This window comes from Diorhabda carinulata, chromosome X (genome assembly GCF_026250575.1).
Source record: "Diorhabda carinulata isolate Delta chromosome X, icDioCari1.1, whole genome shotgun sequence".
NCBI lineage: Eukaryota > Metazoa > Arthropoda > Insecta > Coleoptera > Chrysomelidae > Diorhabda > Diorhabda carinulata.
Genome location: NC_079472.1, coordinates 55,577,738 through 55,599,446, shown reverse-complemented (window position 1 = coordinate 55,599,446; position 21,709 = coordinate 55,577,738). Strand labels below are relative to the sequence as shown.

The 21,709-nt window shown below is 31.8% G+C and overlaps 2 protein-coding genes across 30 annotated transcripts in view; one reads left to right on the top strand and one right to left on the bottom strand.

Annotated features, from left to right (window-relative positions):
- LOC130902301 (nicotinamidase) overlaps window positions 1-16,120 on the top strand; it is a 31,299-nt gene extending 15,179 nt beyond the window's left edge. The window contains exons 3-5 of the mRNA XM_057814327.1: window positions 2,139-2,510; window positions 10,382-10,550; window positions 11,034-16,120. Of these exons, the coding sequence (XP_057670310.1) occupies window positions 2,139-2,510; window positions 10,382-10,550; window positions 11,034-11,260 (768 nt within the window). The 3' untranslated portion in view covers window positions 11,261-16,120. The remainder of the gene's footprint in view (window positions 1-2,138; window positions 2,511-10,381; window positions 10,551-11,033) is intronic.
- The window catches only part of LOC130902297 (coiled-coil domain-containing protein CG32809), a 373,790-nt gene that overhangs the window by 139,070 nt on the left and 213,011 nt on the right, over window positions 1-21,709 (bottom strand). The gene's annotated exons all lie outside the window — the stretch shown is intronic.

Genomic DNA, 21,709 nt, shown 5'->3' with positions numbered 1-21,709 from the left:
CAGTCTTCTGGAGAAACAATCCAAAAAATTCAAAACTATAGTCTGTCACTGCTCTATCAAATACCATCGAGACGATAGGCATTGACAGAGGATGACACCTGAAGATTTTTTTACCAAGCCACAGAGACAGCAGATTATCTAATCTACCAATGTTATAACCAATTCAGCAAAAAGTTTAGGTTCCTTGAAGAAGTTGTGTTATCACCTTGGGAAGTTGGACAAAGAAACACTAGAAAATAGCTTTATCATGGAAAAGTCCATGAATTTTGGCGGTAGAGTAATATGATTCAGAGTCATCAACAAAATATCATGCTAGATATGTTTACAGTCCAATGTAAAAGCCAAAACAACTTCTAGAATTTGTTGCATAAATTCAGAGACACTTTATCAAAATTAATCATTCTTGTTTCAAGCAAGTATTAAATTCCCCTCATACCAAATTTAAAGCTAATAATTTACAATCAAATTTATACTCATCGACCGGCTGTCAATCTTTCTAAAATCGAAAGCTTGTTTCCCGGTAAGTTTTACCCTATTTAATAAAACTATATGCATGGTTGATATCGAACTTAACCTTCGACATATAAAACGTAATTACCCAGGTTAATAGAACTGCGATTAGGGGTGAATTAGGGTTCATTATAAATTGTATGAACCCTCTCACATAACGGCTATAATCAATAACATCGCGGGAAAGCTCAAGACCTAAATACCACTTAAAAAAGTGGTACAGATTAACAAAGATAATTAGTTTGCATAGTAGTGGGTTGCCAAAAAAAAACAAACAAAGTTTTCAATTGAATCCGTTGGAAATTTATATTTTACAAATGCAATTTTAACAAGCGGTATCGATTGTGAGGTCACGGATTATTGTCCATAAATTTTATATTTATTCATTCCATCAAATTGAACTTCATCCTGACAATCATAATCCTGATGAATCATAACGTTAAGAAGTCCAAAGTGGCTACTAGTACTCATACTTTTTAACATTGAAAAATCAAAATAAGGCGGCCGAAAGACCGTTTGTTGTTTGTATCTCTTAGAAAACTGTGGACTATGCTAGAACAAACAAACCTCATAAACGGGTTAATAGAAGCAGTCCAATGAACATACGAAAATATAACAAAAATTAAAGCAAACCAGTATTTAGTTGATAGGATTTACGAACACGAAAGGTATGAAACAAGGGTGTTGACTCTCGCACAAGCTATTCAAAATTTACCTGGAACAGGCTCACGAGATATGGAAGAGGACCTGTAGGGAATACCTCTCAGGGACAACACTACACTATACATGCTTTGATCGCAGACGCTCATCAAACAACAGGATCATGAAGATTTAAGCTACATTCATGAACTCATAGAAGATTAGAGGAAATGAGGTTTCGAAATAAATGTAAAAAAACTGAATATATGTTCATCTAAGTAACAGCACAAGGCATCGACCTGGAGAACGGATAAAATAAAATACTACAAGGAATATAAATAATTAGGAATGTGAATAACACAAGATGGAGCACTCGACACAGAAATCAAAGAGTACAGAGCAGAAAAGCAACATCTGTAATGAATGGAATATTATGGGACCAAACAATATCAAAAGCCAACAGACAACATATTTCACGATCCTTCAAACTATGAAACAACCAACGGAAAAAATGCTAACGACGATCGAAATGGACTTCTGGAGGAGAGCAGCCTGTAAATCCAGAAGGGATAGGATGAAAAACGACAGATTAAGGGAGATAATGGGAGTCAGACACATATTATTCGATGACTTCACAACTAATATGGTATGGTCATGTACAAAGAATGTCAGAAAACAGAATACCTCAAGGACACCACTAGAGGAAAGAAAAATGGAAAGACCACGAAGAAGCTTAAGAAAGGGCGAGGATAAGAAAATGGATGAAAGAGAACTAACAGAAGACATATGGCAGGACAGAGAACTGATGGTGGTTAGAGATCGGAAGACCTTGGATAACGTTGTAAACCGATATGTATATATATATATATATATATATATATATATATATATATATATATATATATATATATTGTTTAAAGTTCGATATATGTATATCCTATTTAATCCAATTTGTTTTTCAATAATAAAAATATTATTTAATTTTGCAGATTGTCCGTCCAATATCAGCGATTTTAATAATAGATGTTCAGAATGATTTCATCTGCGGCACTCTGGATATACGTAATTGTCCAGCAAAACAAAACGCCGAAGAAATTCTTCAGCCCATTAACAATATTTTGGAAACTATCGAATTTGATGCTATCTTCTATTCTTATGATTGGCACCCTAGCGATCATGTTTCTTTTATTGACAATATAAATCTTAGAAAATTACATCAGAGCAGTCCAATAACGGATCCTGAGAAGGTTCAACTATATGATAGTGTTGTGTTTGAAGGAGATCCTCCGATCACTCAAAGAATGTGGCCTAGGCACTGTGTGCAGAATACGTGGGGAAGTGAGTTACATAAGGACCTAAAGGTGAGAATCGGAAACATTATTGTAATTTCGTTTCTTCTTCTTCTAAATCTTCGGTGAATTGAGTGGATAGACCTGCACTATGTAAGATTTCCTTAACTCATCGTTATTCTATTTTTTGATAGGTAGTTTTTGTTTATCATTATCAATGTACGTATTTATGGTTGTTTTTGGGCTTTTAGAGAATGCTTGAATGGTTCTAGGCATTATAAAAACATAGTATTTTGTTTCAAATGAGTTTAGACCAAAAAAACTAAACTATTAATTTATCATTGCCCTACCTTGGAGAGCCTAATAAGGTACGGGACCGAAATGAAATATAACTGACTAAACATAATTATTTTTCTTCGTTTCCCGATATTTTCTTCTGCTGAATGCTAAAATCTTGCTTTAGATCATGGAATCTTTTCTGACAGTTCCCTAAGTGTTTCACTGATCAAGTCATTCATCTGTTCACAAGAATTTACTGAATAAGTCATTTATCCGCTCACGATAATCTCTGTTGTATCAGCCACTTTCCTATCATGAATAAACAATTGGTTTGATGTACAGTTGAACCTCTCCTTTAAGTTTCGCAGCCATGATGTTAATCGTTCAACTTTCACTGCATAATCAATTTCTGGAATTCGTATCGTTGTCCCCTCATTACAAGTAACTCTAATTTTCGGGCTTTTATGATAGTCAATAATTCTCTTTGTGTCGCCATTCTATCTGTCCATGATATTCGTAGTATCCACATTTCCAGTTTTCATTATTGCTTTGTTTAAAGTAGCTGCCTCCATTCCGTACAAAAGGATCGAGTATACAGGGTGTCCCACGACGAGTTAAAACTATCTGTATACGGCAAAATACTTATAGTAAAATCATGAAAATTTCTACGTTTGGGTTTTCGCATACGATCTCTTTAACTAAAATATTTTCAAACATCGCCGACTTCCGGTTCTACCGGAATTAGAATATAACTTTGTTATTTTAAATAGAAAACACTGTATATCAATACATTTTTGAATACTTTTTGAATTATTAATTTTTTTGTAAAAAATTTGGCCGTTGCAGACCTTTATGAATTATTTTTTTACGAGGATATCCCGAAAGATATGAAAATTCTTTCTGATCGGTTGTTTTTAGCAAGGTCAGACATATTTGAATCTATGTTGGAAAATTTTTCATTTTATACAAGGTTTGTATAAAAAGTGATCAAAATTTAACTTCATAAATATCAAGTTTCTTTATTTTTTTTTAAAGAACCACTCGGTTTTTTCTATTTTAATGCATTCAGGGGTAAAAAATAAGATACATTCATGTGTACTTTCCTATACCTGAACCTTACCGTTATCCAGATATTAAATGTTTTCTGTAAATTTTTAGAGATGCAGGTGTGGTCTAAATTTTATTGTGACCTGTTGATACAAGCAATAAGAAATAAAAAAGTATCTATCTTTATCTTTTCAAGGTCTGTAAAAAAATCAAATCAAATTGTATTTACTTATTCTATTAGAACTTTTATTCGTTTCCGAGATATTTGAGGTGTCAAATTATTATTGTATTTTTTAACAAGTTTTAATTTCTTATGTATACTTTTAGTAGGCTTTGTAATAAATGACACTTATTTAACTGCATTAGTCATTTGTTGGTACTTCGTTCGTTAAAATGGCTCTTTCTCAATTTAATAACGAATGAATAAAATATAGACTACACCTGCATCTCTAAAAATTTACAGAAAACTTTCAATATGTGGATAATGGAAGTTTAGATATAGGAAAATATACATGAATTTGCCCTATTTTTACTCCCAATGTATTAGAATAGAAAAAACTGGGTGGTTCTATTTAAAAAAATAAAGAAAATTGATATTTATGAAGCTAAACTTTGAACATTTTTTACACACCTGCATAGAATGGAAATTTTTTTAAGATAGATTCAAATATGTCTGACTTTGTTAAAAGCAACCGAACAGAAACCATTTTCATATCTTTGGGGGTATCTTCGTAAAAAAATAATTTATAAGGGTCTGCAACTGTCAAATTTTTTACAAAAAAATCAATAACTCAAAAAGTATGCCTTTTTCGATAAAGTTTTTGGACAAAAGTATACTAAAATCTTACGTAGATTTCAAAAATGTATTAATATATAGGGTGACTCATTTAAAATAACAAAGTTACAGTCGACTTCCTGTCATCTTTGAAAATATTTTAGTTGAATATATCTTATCCGAAAACCCAAACGTAGAAATTTTCTTGATTTTACTATAAGTGTTTTGCCGTATACAGATAGTTTTGACTCATCGTGGGACACCCTGTGTGTAACATCTTATCATTCTCCTTTTCAATTCGTTATTCAAGTTTTTACATCGAAAGAAGTTTCTCATTTTATAAAATGCACTACGAGCAATTTCAGTTATCTCTTCAGTGCTGTCATTTCTCGAATTAATCCAAGTCTCTAGACATTCATATATCTGTACTGTTTCAATGTGGTTATTTTCAATTTGTAACTGTGCATTCTGATCTTACATTTTTGAGAAGTGCAAGTATTAAGTTTTATTCAAATTCATGTGTAGCCCATACTGCTCGCTGAATCTTCTTATCTTTTCTGTAATTCTTTGAAGGTCTTCTGTATTCTCCGCTATTAAGACAGTATCGTCAGCATATTTTATATTATGGACTGGGACTCCATTCACTCGAATCCCCGCTTACTTTTCTGCTAGTGCCTCCCGGATAATTACTTCTAAATATATATTAAAAAGTATTGGTGATAATATGTAACCCTTATCCTGAACCCTGTATTGGCTGTCTGTTTATGATAAAGTATTTCTATCATTTTGAGGGCTCTGTAATCTATTTGTTTTTTTTTTCCTTTTTTTATTTTTAAAATGTCTTGATACTACTTTTTATGAAACCTCACTTAATATAAGAAACATGTTTACTAACCATAGTCTCAGTTCTTAATTGTAGGCAATTATCAATATTTCCTAAATTTACAAAGATTAATTAAACGTCAAGAAAATGACTGAATTGACACGTACATTAATTTCCTGTCATGACACACAGAACACAAAATTAGGTTCAATGGGTTGACCGTGTATTTCACTGTGTACTATCATGACACACGGCAGAGCTCGGTAGTAATTAGATTGAAGAAATCATATTTTTTTCACACATATAAAATCATTACATTGATTCCTGTACGATTAAGAATTGAAAAAATTAAAATGAGTGTCTAGCGTTAAGTGTCCTCGAGGCTACTACCAAATGACTGATACTATACGGTGTGGTAATGTAACTCCAGCTACCTAAAATCCTTGGAAATATCATATATTTAAAATACTGTATTCTCAATGATAAAATTTTCCAAAACTGAAGAAAAATGGTGACTTGAAAGCTTAAAATCCAAGAAATAATAGGTACATGAAATCAAAAATCATGATAGATCCAGTTTTTAAATCTGATTTTCATTAATCAAATAACACAGCGGCAACATAAGTATGGCCGACATTGGCGACAGCCCGCGCCCGATTGACGAGATGTTAAAGCGAATGAATACGATAGACGATTGTCGTTTGTAGAGTTTTTCGATTGTTGGTTCTAAAGAATTGTTACTAACTAGTATTAAATCCCTAGTCCACATTGGGTTACTCTCCTCTAGTAAATCATATCTCACCCCCTCCGAAACTATCTAATTATAAGCTTTGTTCGTGGTTGATTTCCTGAACATATTCTGTCACCAGAAACATGAACAGTCTGGTATTGTGCGTTCTAGATGATAATGAAACGTCAAGAATAAACCTTCGGGCAGTTAATTATATACATTTTATTCTCCTAGCTAGTTTCGCATTCAAATTATAATTTTAAATGTTCATAAATCGTTCGTGGAGGAACATATTCTGAACAAAGCATGCGACATGACAAAAATTCAGGATACATTCGGAATGTGTCCAAATGATCTACCGCGAACGAAGCTATTTATGAGCCTTCCCTAGTAGGCGAATTTATCAACCTCTTTTAATTTCCAGCCTTTCATTAATGAAAACGTGTTTTCTTAAATTCCTTCGATTATAACCTTATCCTATTGATTAACATGAAATGTTTTGATTCAAATTATATTTCAATACATATTCCTAAAAAAAGGAGACACGAAACAAACTCAAAAGCATGGCGAAGTAAACACACTAGCCTGCTGATTATAACATTTTGCTTTCATAGTTATTGTTTCAATATTATATCGGAGCGTCGTTTGGATCGTCGCAAAAAAATGTAATTTTAGATTTTAGCTCTCGAGTCCGGAGCTTGAATCTAATGCTGTTGTCCCTTTTATAATAAATAACTATTCGTAGAAGGGGTTGGTAGCTTCGAAGAACTTTCTTAATTGCATTTCGAGGTTATATTTTGTCGCTACGTATCCTAATTGCGTTTTTCACTTTATAATTTCAGTTCATTTTTTCTATTTTGGCCATGTTCCTTGTGCTTCTGTATTTGTTTTTTTTTATTTATACAGACTTTTGATTTATACAGACTTTTGAGAAAAGTGTTATAAATGCAATACAGGAAGTTATTGATACAAAAGACATAAGAAAACATACAAGGAATATACGATAAAATTAGAGAGAAAAGAACCTGGGCTGAAATGGCTACGAATTATGATCCATATAGAAAATAAGAAACAAGAGAACAGAGATAATAAAAACAAAGAGAATAAAATAGCTAATTGGACACTGTAGGCAACTTTAAAAATGATAATAAAAATAATGAGAAATTATATCGACATACAAGGAAAAAATTAGAAAAAGTTTTGCAACAAAAATTTAAAAAAAGATGAAATTCGAATTTTAAAAAATTATTAACATAAGATAACGGTACCATAAAAGAAAATGAAAAAAACTGACGGTAATGGAATGTATTGATATTATTAACAAACTGAATGAAATAGTAGGTAGGCCCAGAAGAAATAGTGAATGAACTAATAATTTATGGGAGAGACAACCCAAGGTAAAAATATATAGGTATTAGTTTGCTTAATACCGTATATAGAATACTAACAACAATCATAAACGAATGACTGAGAAAGATGGTGAAACCAGAAATAGGAGAGTATCAAAAAAGTTTTAGACAAAGAAAATCAACAGTAGATGCCAAACATACTATAAAACAAGTATATAAAAGGTAAAAGCACAAAATTAGTATGCAAATGCTATTATCGACTTCAAACAAGCATTCGACAGTCTGAGAAGGAGGACAATTATAAACGACCTGAAAAAACTGTAGTAGTATTGATAAAAATAACTGAATTCTAAGGCAAGGGTAATGACAAAAGAAGAAATATTTGAGGAATTTGAAATAAATGCTGGGATAAGGAAAGTTAATGGACTTTCAACGGTATTGTGCAACATGGCAGCTGAAGGGATAATAAGGGAATGTAATATCGATGGAAGTATCATTAATAAATCATCACTACAAATAATAGCATATGCTGATGATTTAACTCTAATAGCAAGAAAACTAAAAAAGTCTTAGAGACACTTAGAAAAGATTGTAGTTATATGGAAATTGAAAGAAACAAGAAACAGGGAAGATAAATGACTTCATCTTCGAAGTAGTCGACACCTTCGAGTACTTGGCAACAAAAAAAACGCAAAGAATAGCACAAGACAAAGAATTCCTGCAGGATATAGAGCTTATAATAAGACAAAATCGTCATACAGAACAAGAGAATAAGCTGAGCATCTAAATTACGAGTCTTCAAGACTGCGATAAACCAGTAGTTACATACGCCGCGGAAACTATGATTACGACTGCGGATATATGAGATGAGAATAATCAGAAAAATTCATGGACCAGTGAAAGTTGGAAATAATGAGTATAGAGGACTTATGAACTACGAAATTAGTAAATACAATTAAAGCAAAAAACATATAATGGTACGGATACATTAGAAGAATGGAAAAACGGCAGAGTACAACGAAAATAACAGAAAGGAGACCGAACGAGAAAAGATTGCCGAGTAGACCAAAAAATGTATGGGAAGATAAGATTGTACAAGATATGCAAAATCTAGGTGTACGTGACTGGAACAAACAGGTGCAGGACAGAAAGAATGGAGAACAATATTCTATGCTTCAAAAACATGTGTTAAACTTTAAATGGGTAATGATAAAATACTGCTTTGAAAGAGCTCAATCTAGAATAAGAATGTATAACCTTTTATATCAATATTTTCTAAACAACGATATAATTCGTTAACGAAATTTACTTCGGAGATGAAATTCACAAACCTATTGGAAGTGAACACATTTCTAATTCTCATGATTTTGTTCTAAATTAGATGTAGCTCGAATTGCAATTCTACTATCTTCAAGATTATGAACTGTACAACGTCTTGTTTCCGACAACTACGATTGCTGAGTGACACGAAATGAAAATTAAGTAACACTACTATTTATTGCCATCCCGTAAACTTTACGAGAGAACTTTTCAACAAAACTCGAGACTATATTAATCTACCTATTATATAAATTCACGCGATACTTCAAACTAATTTAACTTTTCGGATTATAACCGTTGATGGATATACCATATTCTCAAGTAGGTCAATGCTTTGTTCAGAACTTCCAAGTTACTGAACTTCGATAAGAATAGTTTGAATCAAGTGTTTCTTTATTGTTTTCATGTAGATATGTCTAACCAAGTTCTTACTGCTAACGTGTTAAAGCTATGTTCAATTATTGTTTTATTAAGTACAGGCATTTATCCCAGATACCGAAATGGTTAATTTTTCTATACATTGGCTATTATGGTAGCAGTAAACATATTTTTGAAATGCTTGGTTCAAAACTGGCTTCTACTCAAACGTATGTATTTGATAATTTATTTTTAATACACCAAAGTACACTTTGTAAAAATTAAATTACGACACTGTACCTTGTCTCTAATCCATACTTCCTTTTGTCCTGTTCCTTAGCCTCAACCAACAACCAACCGATATTGGCAGATGTGGATGAAAAAGTTGTAATTATAAGTCAATTGTAAATAGCCACTGGAAGCTTCAATGAGGTATACTACTGTTTCCAATCACCATCAAATAATTCATGGGTTATCTTAACTAAACAACAATGGAAAATGGAAAGCCATGTTACGCATAACCACGTAAAATCATTTCACCAGAAAAAACTGAGGATTCATAAGAAAATCTAAAACTTTCAAATAAGATATTGCTTGAATTAGAGAGACCAAGATACGCCTATTATTAAATTCAAATCATCCAACTTGTACCTCACAACGTAGGTACCTCACTACCCAATAATAGATCAACATAGAAGGGTATAATAAAAAGCTTAGTATATAAATCAGGTCTGTGAAGAATCCGAACCAAAATTGTCTAATTTGTTTTCTAATAGAGACATGTGGTTTCAAAAATTTTTTGCGCATCTTCATTTCACAAGATCTAATCGCAAATACCTCGATGTTATAGATCCAGGACAATGGATAGGCAGAAGGGACCCTTTGAATACTCACCAAAATTTGCAAATCTCAATTCTTTGGACTTTGGCCGTATACTGGAAAAGCAGAGTTTTAAGACCAGACCGGCAAATGTTTTGGAGTTGAACGCGATTAAGTATTAAATGTAGATTGGTTGCTATCAAAATCATTTGTAATCAAAACGAAACGCGATCGCGGTTGACAAAAAGTCAACGAACATTCAATCAATTAAATTCAAATCAATTCAAAATTCGATATATTACACTAGAGATAGTTAATTTTTTTATGTATCTGACCATTATAAAAACAAAGTCATTTCAAATGGAAAAAAAACAGATAGTGAAAATCGATTACAACAGTAGATCTTCAAGTATTTTGTGGAAATAATAGTCAATGATTTTTTAGGTAGCTGAAAATGCTATCAAAATATATAAAGGCACAAATCCTGAAGTAGATTCGTATTCGGCGTTTTGGGATAATTCAAAATTGACAGACACCAAACTAGCTGAACAACTTAAAGTTAGAAACATCACAGACGTATATGTATGCGGCGTAGCGTATGACGTGTGTGTAGGTAAGAATAATTTAATATGGTACCGTATATTTAACAATATCTAGTAGCAAAGTTACTTGTCTTAGTGTTCAGCTTATGATTAATTCTTCCGTCATATGTTAACGTATGCAACATCAGTTTTCAGACAAAAATTCGTTACCTCCAATTTAATTCTGAATAACTTAGAACCATAGAAAGTACAGATTTATATTTCAATATTTCAATATTTGGACTTCGATAAGTATCAATGGGCCTGGCGTTTATTAGAGATTCGGTGCAAGGCTCTACTCTGAAGTTCATCTCAACATTATGTTGCCATCGTTGAATAAAACTTATGATGGAAACGATTTTATTTACCAACATGATAATTGTCCTGCCCACAACTCTCGCATAATTCATCAATGGTGTCGACAAAACAATATTAAGACTTTACCGACTTTACTTTACAACTTTATATTTTTATTGAAGCTAGAAAATGAAACAATTCATTTATTATGTTTTTAGGTGCAACTGCAATAGATGCCATTTCAAGTGGATTCCGCACAATTCTCCTTGATGACTGCTGCAGAGGAGTTGATCTTCTTGATATTGAAAAAACTAAAAATACTGTGATAAAAAACCATGGAATCGTTGTTAACTCGGAGCGAGTCAAAAATATGGTAGAAGGAAACGATAGAAGACCTGAGTTGGGTTACAAATTAGCTTTAAATTTAAAAGAACAACAAAAATAGATGTAGTAGTTACGTGAATTTATTATAGTTAAATGTATTTATTGTATATCTGTTGTAATACAATGTGAACATCATTCATTGAATGCGAGATTTTAAAAAAATAAACCGCTAAATTTTAGATTTATACACACATATGTCTTCGGATAGATGATACTACTCCTGTAAGAGATTGAATTTTCTCGATTCCAATTTCTATTTTTTGAGGTTAAGTCTTACTTGGAAAAAGACTAATGCTTACAAAAGTTTTGAAAGATCAAATATATCTCGGAAATTTTCTCAATAGTAAGTGTCTTTTTTAGGGCAAATATGGTAAAAACTTATTGGAAAAAGTTGATTAGATTCAATATCTAGACCAATATATCAATAAACTCCAAATTAAGTTGTCAAATTCAATTTCCGAGTTACATTATTGTTATAAAAAAGTCCGTTTCATTTATTACTACTGGGTTAATAAGTTGAAAATCCTGTATTAAATGTTAGTCTCCACTAATTCTAATTCCCCTCCAACTCGTATATCCGCGCATTTTCAAAACGTTTTCGTAATTGAGAAACTATTTGTTTTATCCTTCCCCATGCAAAAAATCCATCATTGATCTAGGCATCCAACATGTCACATCTATTATCTCTAACCATTCTCACCAATTTGATTATTGTTTAAGCAATCTGTAATCTTTTGTGTAGAATGAGCAAGGTATTATCTTAAGAATATGAATACACAAATAACTAGATTTATAGTAGATCTGCTGAATGTATCAACCTAAGTAAGAACAATCTACGAATACTAACAGTAGTTCTATCGGGACACTGTCGCCTCAACAAACACCTGAAGACGCTAGACCTAGCAGATAATGCGGCGTGCAGGTTTTGTTGCACAGAGGACGGAACCTCTATCCACATTCTCTCGGAGTCTGGTAATTAATGCCATCTCACATTCTAACCTTTTTTTAAAAGAAGAGGGATTAACAGATCAGTTGTAAACACTGGGTTCTCCAGTATTGCATCAAGAAAGGGGTACACAATAGTTCTTTTGGGTCGCAGTTTATACGAGACCCAAAATCTATATATACATATAAAACTAGATTTATATCAAATTAAAATAAAATCTAAATATATAAACACACACGAAAAGTATAATATTTATGGATATTACTCTTTAAAATGTACAGGGTGTCAAACAAAAGGTGATTATTGACTTTTGTATTATACAGAGTGTTCCAATTCTTCATCAATTTTGGAATTTTGAATGGAACCCTACATTTTATTGCACTTTTTGATTTAGTGGTAAAGAGAAATATTTTTTTCAAGATACCGATCTATTTGATTTCCGTGCGGCTTAGGAAATATTTGAATTTTTATTGGAAAATCATTATAATTGAAAACACGAAATAAAAATGAGCCTGGCATCATTTGCAAAATCAAATTCCAATGATTTTCGAGTCTAGATGTGTATTTTTTTACTGTATGAGTTTCAAATTGTGTAAAGAACATTCAAAAAAGTTTATTATATATAGAACGCGTATAAAAATAAGAATCATATACCTATACATAATAATTGTGGAATTATTTGTGTTTATCTCATTTTTTCGCCGATTCTTTATTGGAAATTATGTAATACGCTGAGTATTGCATTTTTAAATAAAACTAAATAGAAAATGTTCATCAAAAACAGAAAGCTACAAAAATATCGTACCCTTAAAGAAATATTTTTATTAGAAATAGTTCAAAGAAATATTCTATTTACATCTCGAGAAACATAAGGTATGAGTATGTAGAAAATTAATGAAATATACTCAATTAAAATAACAGAATCATATTTAACGTCCGGAATTTCACAAATTGTTTTCTTTGTATTCCATATTTTCTGCAATGCCTTCATGTTTCGGATTGTCTCTCATACTGTACCATTTTTCATTGAGATAATTGATTTCCTCTCGAATAATAAAAGTTCAGTCCTAAGATAATATGGAAGACGTTTTTCCAATACTAGAATTCCAGGCAAAAAAATATTTACATGCATTATAAAAAACTTGACAGAACATGGGGTCTTGAAGAATAAAGAACATAACAGACCAATCGGGGAATTTTACAAATATCATAATTTTCAACAAAATTCAAATAACCTTAACTAATTCCCAAACCGTGCGAATATCAAATAGGTCGACCGTATGAAAGTAACCTCTTTTTTATCTCTAAATCCATAAACGCAATAAGATTTAGGGTGTTGCATTTAAAATTCCAAAGTTGATGTTGATATTGAAGAATCTGGACGCCCTGAATAATCAAAAAATCCATAAATTGAAAATTCTTTCAAATACAAAGAACTTTTTTGATTAAAGTTTTTTGATAAATCTTACAGGTTTTGAGAAAAGTATATGGGTCACCTTATGTTTTATACTCTGTACTGCGAGAATTCTTATATGTGATAAATACGGCAAACCTTAAATATGTAATAATTTGTATAAAAAATTAGTATCAACATTAAACCAGTGTGTAAAATACTCAAAAGAAAAAATAATATTATAATACAAGTCGTTAAGAGCGTAGAAGGCATTTTTTCCTTCAATTTCTTGGGAAATTCGGGCAAAGATGTTATCGATTACATTTCAATTGGCAAATTATTTTTCGTATGGTACAATATTGAGTCCTCAACTAATTCTAAGCGTGGAGCAGGTAGATAAAAATCGTGCTCCACTTTCCTGAGTAGATAGCTGCGCAATGACCTATCGAAAATAAGAAAAAACGTTCTTACAGATTAGTTAAACGTATTAAAATATGATTAGGGAAGAGTCAATATTTCGAGACTTCTAAAGTTGGAAGAAACGAGTCGAACATTTGAAAGAAGCTCGTTAATAAATCTGTAGTATGTTGATTCACCGTTCCTTCTGTGTACTTTGTTTTTCCAGGGCAATCTTTGTTAGAAATATTAGTTTTTGATTTGGGAGAAAAACATAAAAAATAATCGTTGGTCTAATAAACATGCGCTTATATAAAGTTATATAAACCGATTGGTTAGTGACGATTTATATTAACCAATTCATTTGTTGTCAACAAGAAATTTTATAAATTACGCTAATCAACTTATTTCTTAGTGCTCTATTTTCAATTTTACCAGAAATTCAATTGATTATGACTTGCTCTTTATTTGCAATTTCTACTATCATATCGTTTAAAGATGTCAAAAAATTTAACTGTTATGTGACTTCGTATAATGGGTAAAGATGTATTAAATAGATATAGTATCATCCGTCTTGTATCAATATTCATGTTAATAATCACTTATAGAACGGGTGGGATCGGACCAGTGATTGTCCGCGATTTTCCGATTCCTACCTTTTGGAAAAATCGTTAGGTTTCCATATACATTTTTCTGAAAAAATGAGAATTACTTGACAAAAACATGGGTCCTACTGCGATTTTTTGGTTTCTGCCATGTTCATAGAACAATATTTTACATCAATCCACATATTTTTGGAATTAATCTTTTTTGGAAACATTAAAAACAAATATTAAAGACTAGGAAATTTTTATGAACTCAAAATTGATGATAAAATATCGGTCAAAAGATTTGGCAGGAATCAGGAAATCGCTGTAGGATACACTTAGTTTTGGAAAATCTCATTTTTCCAGAAAAATGTCAATGAAAACTCAATAAGTTTTTCACGAATCATAAGTAATTTCTTTACTCTTTCACAAAAGGCATTAATTAAAAAATCTCGGACCATTTTCAGTCCAACCCCTCCCGGTATATTACTGTTGCTTACAAAGTTGGTAAAGACTTCCCTATATATAGTTGAAAAGTTATAAATTTCTTACAATTTATTATGTAGTACCGGAGACAATTAGAATGTAAATTCTATTGTATTGCATTGTATTTTTTTATGAAATATCAAAATACCTTAGTGAAACATTTTCAGACATTGTTCCATCTGTTCCATGAACTTTAAGATTCCTATTAAGAATATTGAATGCGTGCATCGAGCGCACGGCGCATCGAGCGCACATTTTCAGGTATAAAGACGGTATTTCTGCATTTAGCTCGAATTGTTTATTATATGTAAATATAAATAAAAGAAGAAAAATTATAAAAGAGTTAACAACAGTAACAAAAAGTTATAACTTTCTCATCAATGCGATATAGTCATCGTCAAACAAATTATAAAGGGGATTTTATATTACACTCTTGACTGTGTAAACTCGACATACTCTACAGGTACCTCTGGGGATATTCAAATACTCGGATAATTCGTACAAATTGGTATTAAAATCATCTGTTACAATTAAAACATGAAGGAGTGTTTTATATTCAATATTTTATTTATTGTTTAGCATACAGAGAGTAAACAGGAAAATCGTGAACATATTGATGCGCAGATATATTATATATATTAATATTCTTGCTTCTTGGATATTGTTGTTTTGTCATTTTTCTTTTTAAATAATTCCTTACAATGGAAGTAATATCAGGTTTTTGAAGGAAAACCTTAACTGATATTAGATGGACAATATTACCAAATTGGACGTAAATCTGAAGAGTTTATTTACTGGAGGTGTGTTCAGGAAAGAAGAAGCAAGTGTAAAGGTTCAATTAAAACAACTGCAGTCTAATACGATGTACTACAAGCAACGCCTCATCAGTGTATTCCAGATGTAGCTAACCTTCAATTCGACAGATCAAATTTTGTTGTGCGCTCGTCGAACGATCTTTCGAATTCGATACAGTTAGTGTGCGCTAGATACCCGAAATGTTTTCTAAATGTGCCTGTGCGCTCGATGCACGTGCGCTCCTCGCACCCCACCAAGAATATTAAATAGTTTGATGTAGTATCTATGATTTATGTACCAATAAAGAATATGCCTAAACTTTTTTAGTTCTAATTCAGTTTTTACTCCAATATAACCTAGTAACAGAATATAAAAGGGAGCTTTTAATGTGAAAGCGCTCGACAATTCAGTTATTATTGAATTAATTGTAAAAAGTTAGTAACAAAATTTTTATGTAACGATATGTTCTTTATTTGCTTACCTTTGCAAATATCTATTTTCTAATTAGAACACTATATATTTTACTAAATTCAAATTTCTCCTATTATCCTCGTTTCCACAATATGCAGTTTCACCGAATTTTATAGGGTATTTAAAAAGTTATGACTATTCTATATCGACATTCTTACGAAATAAATACTCTGTATATCAATAGCAATTGGATGAATACCTTCTTATTTATTTTATACATTTTACAAGTATTGTTTTCAAACTAATTATAATAGAAATCATCTATGAAGATCTGTATATAAGGTGAGCAAACTAAACTTGATTATCTAAAATTTTTTGGTTTTCTCTTTATTACATTTTTTGTTTCAAATTAGATCAAAGACTCACGCCAGCCTCCATGTTAAAACAGCAGTCTGGGCCTTTGCTCCGTTACACTCCGACAGATTATTTCCACCCCACTTTAGAATGTTTTCAAAATCGATATTAATGGTAAAGATCTGTTGTATATTATAATATTCCAATAATTCACTTCAATAAACACATAAATAACCACATAAACTATCTGTATTATAGTTTGTAAGTGGTGGGACATTTCATTTAATGAAAACTAAATAAATCATTATTGCATAAATGTGGCAATCAATGTACGTTCTCAGTTCCTTTCAGATCAAGAACTGACAATTAATTCATGTATCTCTTCTTTCTTGGTATATTCCTTTTTAGTGCAGTCATTGCTCAAAAGGGATGCAAAGTACTTTTGTCTATTCCTAGTTACATAGACATGTGTTTGTCCTTGTAATTTATCTCTATTCAATTTTTGTCTTAAATTTACGTGTAAATAATATATTTGACGGATATCTAATACTTTAGCTTCGATTTATCAGTGGGATATCTGTTATTCTTGTTCAGAAGTAATTTCAAATATTTAATTCGGGAAATTTGTAGTAAATTATAGGGTGTTTTTGTATCACCTCCCCAGCCTATTATTCTATAACTTAAATGTGTTTCCATTTAACTTGGATAAGCCATAATTCTCTTTTATGTCCAAGAATTGGACAATGTTTTTAATACTATATAGGATGCTCCTTAATTTTTTTATTAAGTGATTAACAAGAGTTTTAAGAGTTTTTCATCGGAAAGTACGATCTAGCATTATTCCCAAATATTTAATTAATTAATAATTTAATTCTATTTGCTGGTTTTATTGTGAAAGAGTTTTATTTTTTATCAAATTTTGGAAGAGCTGTGTCGAGGCTGCCGAATGGTAGATAAACTTTTTTTTTAAATTCATCGATAATAATCCAACTAAGTTTTGATTTTTAAAAAATCGCTTTCAATTTTTAATTTCAAATTATACCAAATATATAAATATAATAAGCTAATTAGTGAAACAGTCGAACGCAATTAAAAATTGCAATGTATGTTTTCAAGAATGAATTCAATATGGAAATTCATACATTTATATATTAAATGATATTTGTTGTTAATATTTGAAAGTAGAACTCCAGCCCTAGCTTGCTTCGAAAAGTATTTTTGCTCTCTGGACTCTTCTGGAGAGTCGAATAATATATTTTTTCTAGGTCCGTTATGATATTCACGTTTCTTTTATTCATTTGAATTCATAACAAATGTAATTTGTAAATTGATCAAAAAGCGTGAAAAAAGTACCGTAGCGGTACATTTTTTCTCGCTTTAGCGTTAAAAAAGTGCACTAACGCAATTATAAAATTGTTTTATGAAAATAGTGAGCTGTGAACGCTTTCTTTCTCACGTCAATCGTTTCTCCGATAAACTGTCGATATTTGTTCAATAAAATCCGTTTTGTGTCTAATTAAAAGGAGTGTATTATTATTATTATTGATAGAGAGTAATAGTGAAGAAAGTTTAAACTGCACACCAGAAGATGTTGTTGAATCGGCAACTTCAACGACTATGAATCTTGTCCTCTGAGAAATCCAGGGAATAGTATTTGAAGGAATATAATTCTTTTATGGAGTGGCGTACTAAAAAGGCTTAAACAGCTTCACAGAAAGAGTGTTACTAGCTTACTTTGAAACTAAATCTAAAATGTGGAAGTCTTGAACACTTTAGTCGACTTATTGAAAACTGAAAGGCACCCTAATGGTAAATAACGACGTAGATATCAGTAAATACTTGAAACTCTTTGCATATTTAAAAACTAAATCAGTTGGCTATAGACCCAAAAGATCTAAAACATTTATCCGTAAAGAAATGAATAAGTTTCTGTTGTAAACGCCAGTCGATCATTATCTCATATTACAAAATCAAAATTGAAAAAAGTTTTGTCGAATTTTCTTAAGCCTACGTACGTTGAAAAAATTTTGTAAGAAACTCGTAAGTAACTTTGTTTTCACTCGTAAGAATTGTCAAATCGTGAAAAAAGTATTACTTTACTCACTTGTTGCATAAATAATTAGTAGTTGTAGGGGATGTTGATGAAAAAATATTTTCTATTCTAAAAAAAATATGTACTTTATGATTTAGTTATGCAAGAAAAAAGTTTGAATTAATTATGAGTATGAAAATAAATTTAATTATACTAAACGAGAGAAAAATATAAATATTGATTATAATATAAAACTAACATAACCCAAATCACGTTTGATAAACTGCTGCTGTAGATAACAAATTCTAGTACTGCGGAATAATTAATAGTTAATGACGGTATCTAATGGAAAAAATATACCTTCTCCACCTATTGAGGTACTAAAAAATAATTATGTACGATGGGAAAACAACTGGAACAAGTCGATTTTTATCCTTAAATTGACAATATACAGTATGAGAATATTATTCCATTCCAGCACCCCATGCTGAATTATAAGCACCCCATCGAAAATTTTAAATGAGATAGGGGGTCGTGTGGCACCTTGTTGGAGAGGGATTTCAGTTCTCTGTTGAACAATATAAAGTTTATTAAATTTGGTGCAATCAAAACTGAGAAAATTAATTTTTAATATGTAAAAAATTGATAATGTCTCTATCACAAAACTTAAAGTAGAATGAAGATAATGTTGTCGTATAATATTTAGAATGTGTTTTTCAATGTAATTAAAAACTAAATTTAATGGTCCAAATCAACCACCTTCTCCTTCGTTACGGTTTTGGAATATTCGTAATTTTGTTAATTTCTCCCGTTATCCTAACTTTTAAATCAGCAATATTGTCTGGTCTTTTAAAATATACTTTAGATTCTAAATAGCTCCTCAAGAGGAGTCAAATCGGAAAATCTAGCCGGTCACTTGATCGTTCTACGTCTTCCAATCCACCTGTTGGAAAAAACCTCGTTTAAATAATTTCTAACTGTACGTACAAAATGCGATGGAGCTCCGTCTTGTTGATAGTAAATAGATCGATCTAAATCATTTGGATAATTAACATCAGAAAAAGTCTTTATAATGTAGGCACTAAGAAAATAATCGAAAACTCTAGATAAACCTCACCAATAACTGTGCTACCAAAAAATTAATTGCCAATAATATCATTGTTAATGATATCAGCCTAAACGTTCACTTTTTCAGGATATTGATATGAACCTCACACATCCAGTGAGGATTTTCTATGCTCCAATATCTACAGTTCTGTTTGTTAACCGTTTCGTTTAAATGAAACGTCGCTTCATCAGGAAAAACTATTTTGTTTATGCACTGCAAATCTGCGTTCATTCTGTCCATCAACAATTCACAAAATTTTTGCTTTCTATCAGGATCGTCCTCATTTAACCCTGAACCAACTGAACTTAAACTGAACAAGGGTGGTATTTTTTATATCTCACACTTTCAAAATAGATAATTTCCTTACATCGTGGTCGGCGGCAAGTTCTTAAGTTGTTTTATGCGGATTTTCCCCAATCTCTAGAAGTACATCTAGCTCCTTTTCATCAGTAAATTGGACATTTCTACCTGGTTTTTCAATATTTTTTACATATCCAGTTTCGCGAAACTTTTTTTCAATTTTGCTAACTGTAGACTGCGAAACTTGTTGACCAGGGTATTTATTGGTGGTCATTTTAAACATCTAATTTAATTATAAAGTACATTGAAAAATGCATTCTAAATATTATGCAACATTATCATCTTCATTTTACGTGAAGTTTTGTGAAACAGACATTATCAAAATTTTTTCAGTCGTGTATGCAGCAAATTTAAAAGAAATTGCTGAACAGAGGACTAAAGTATCTTTCCAACAAGGTGCCAGGATAATATTTTCATACTGTAAATTGTCAATTTAAGGATAAAAATCGACCTGTTTCCGGTTTCTTTCACATATTACATAATAACGCTAAAATTGAATTTATTTTGTACATATGGGCCGCATTGTAGAGTAGGTTTGGGCCAAAGCTCAATATTTACCTTTTTTATTCCTAGAGTTTAGTTCAATTAATCAATATTTTGCAATTGCAGGGTTCTGCAATGAAACGGGAAGATTTGGCGTGAGGCTTGCAGTGCGCCGTGAAGTGGTAGGGAAGACGGTCACAGCCCTGCCGGGACCCGAGTGGCTTGCCAATAGTTTAGTGCAAACGCGTCGGGATTTTAGGAGGCGTGTCAACAACCTGTTCCGTCAGACCATGCGATTAAAATGTCGGTAAACACCCTCGAGCAAACTAGATCGACGTCTAGGAAAAGAGGTGGTAGTGCCAGAACGATTCGAACCCCTGAAAATATCGAACGTATTCGACGAGCAGTGTTAAGAAGTCCACGTCGATCGACCGTCCGTTCATCAAGATCTTCGATATCACCCGTATAAAATACAGGTTGTCCAATCTCTTTGCTCCAAGTGATTATCAACAGCTTCTTAGATGTTCCGATTTTCTTATGATTGGAAGAAAATGATGACCAAATTAACAGCTTGTAGATGAGTGATGAGGCACAATTTCGTCTCCCCGGTTTTGTAATCAAACAAAATTTCAGATACTGGACGGAGGAGAACCCTCGCTCGCTTCATGAGACACCTCTTCATGTTCAGAAAGTGACAATATGGTGTGCAATGTCGTTACCAAATGCCATTACCGTTAATTCCGAGAGATACGTTGCAATGATTCAGAATTTCCCTACACCTGAACTTCACCGCTTTCAAGGTAATGAAAACACACTTTTTCAACAAGACGGTGCAACAAACCACACTGCAAGAATATGAATGAATGCAATGAATTATTTGTTCCCAAGGCGTGTCGTTTCTCGAAACGAGGATATCGCTTGGCACCCTCGACTGTCTACGACTTCTTTTTACGGGATTATCTAAAAACGAAAGTGTTTGAAACTGATCCACCCAGGACAATCCCGGTCTTCAAACAACGAATTCATGACGATATTGCAGCAATACCTGTTGATTTTCTGCAAAGAGTTATGCAGAACTTTTAGGCTAGATTGCTTAGGTGTCAACGGGGGACATTTTACAGATATAGTTTTTAAAAAATAATTTTTTATTTTTTATGTG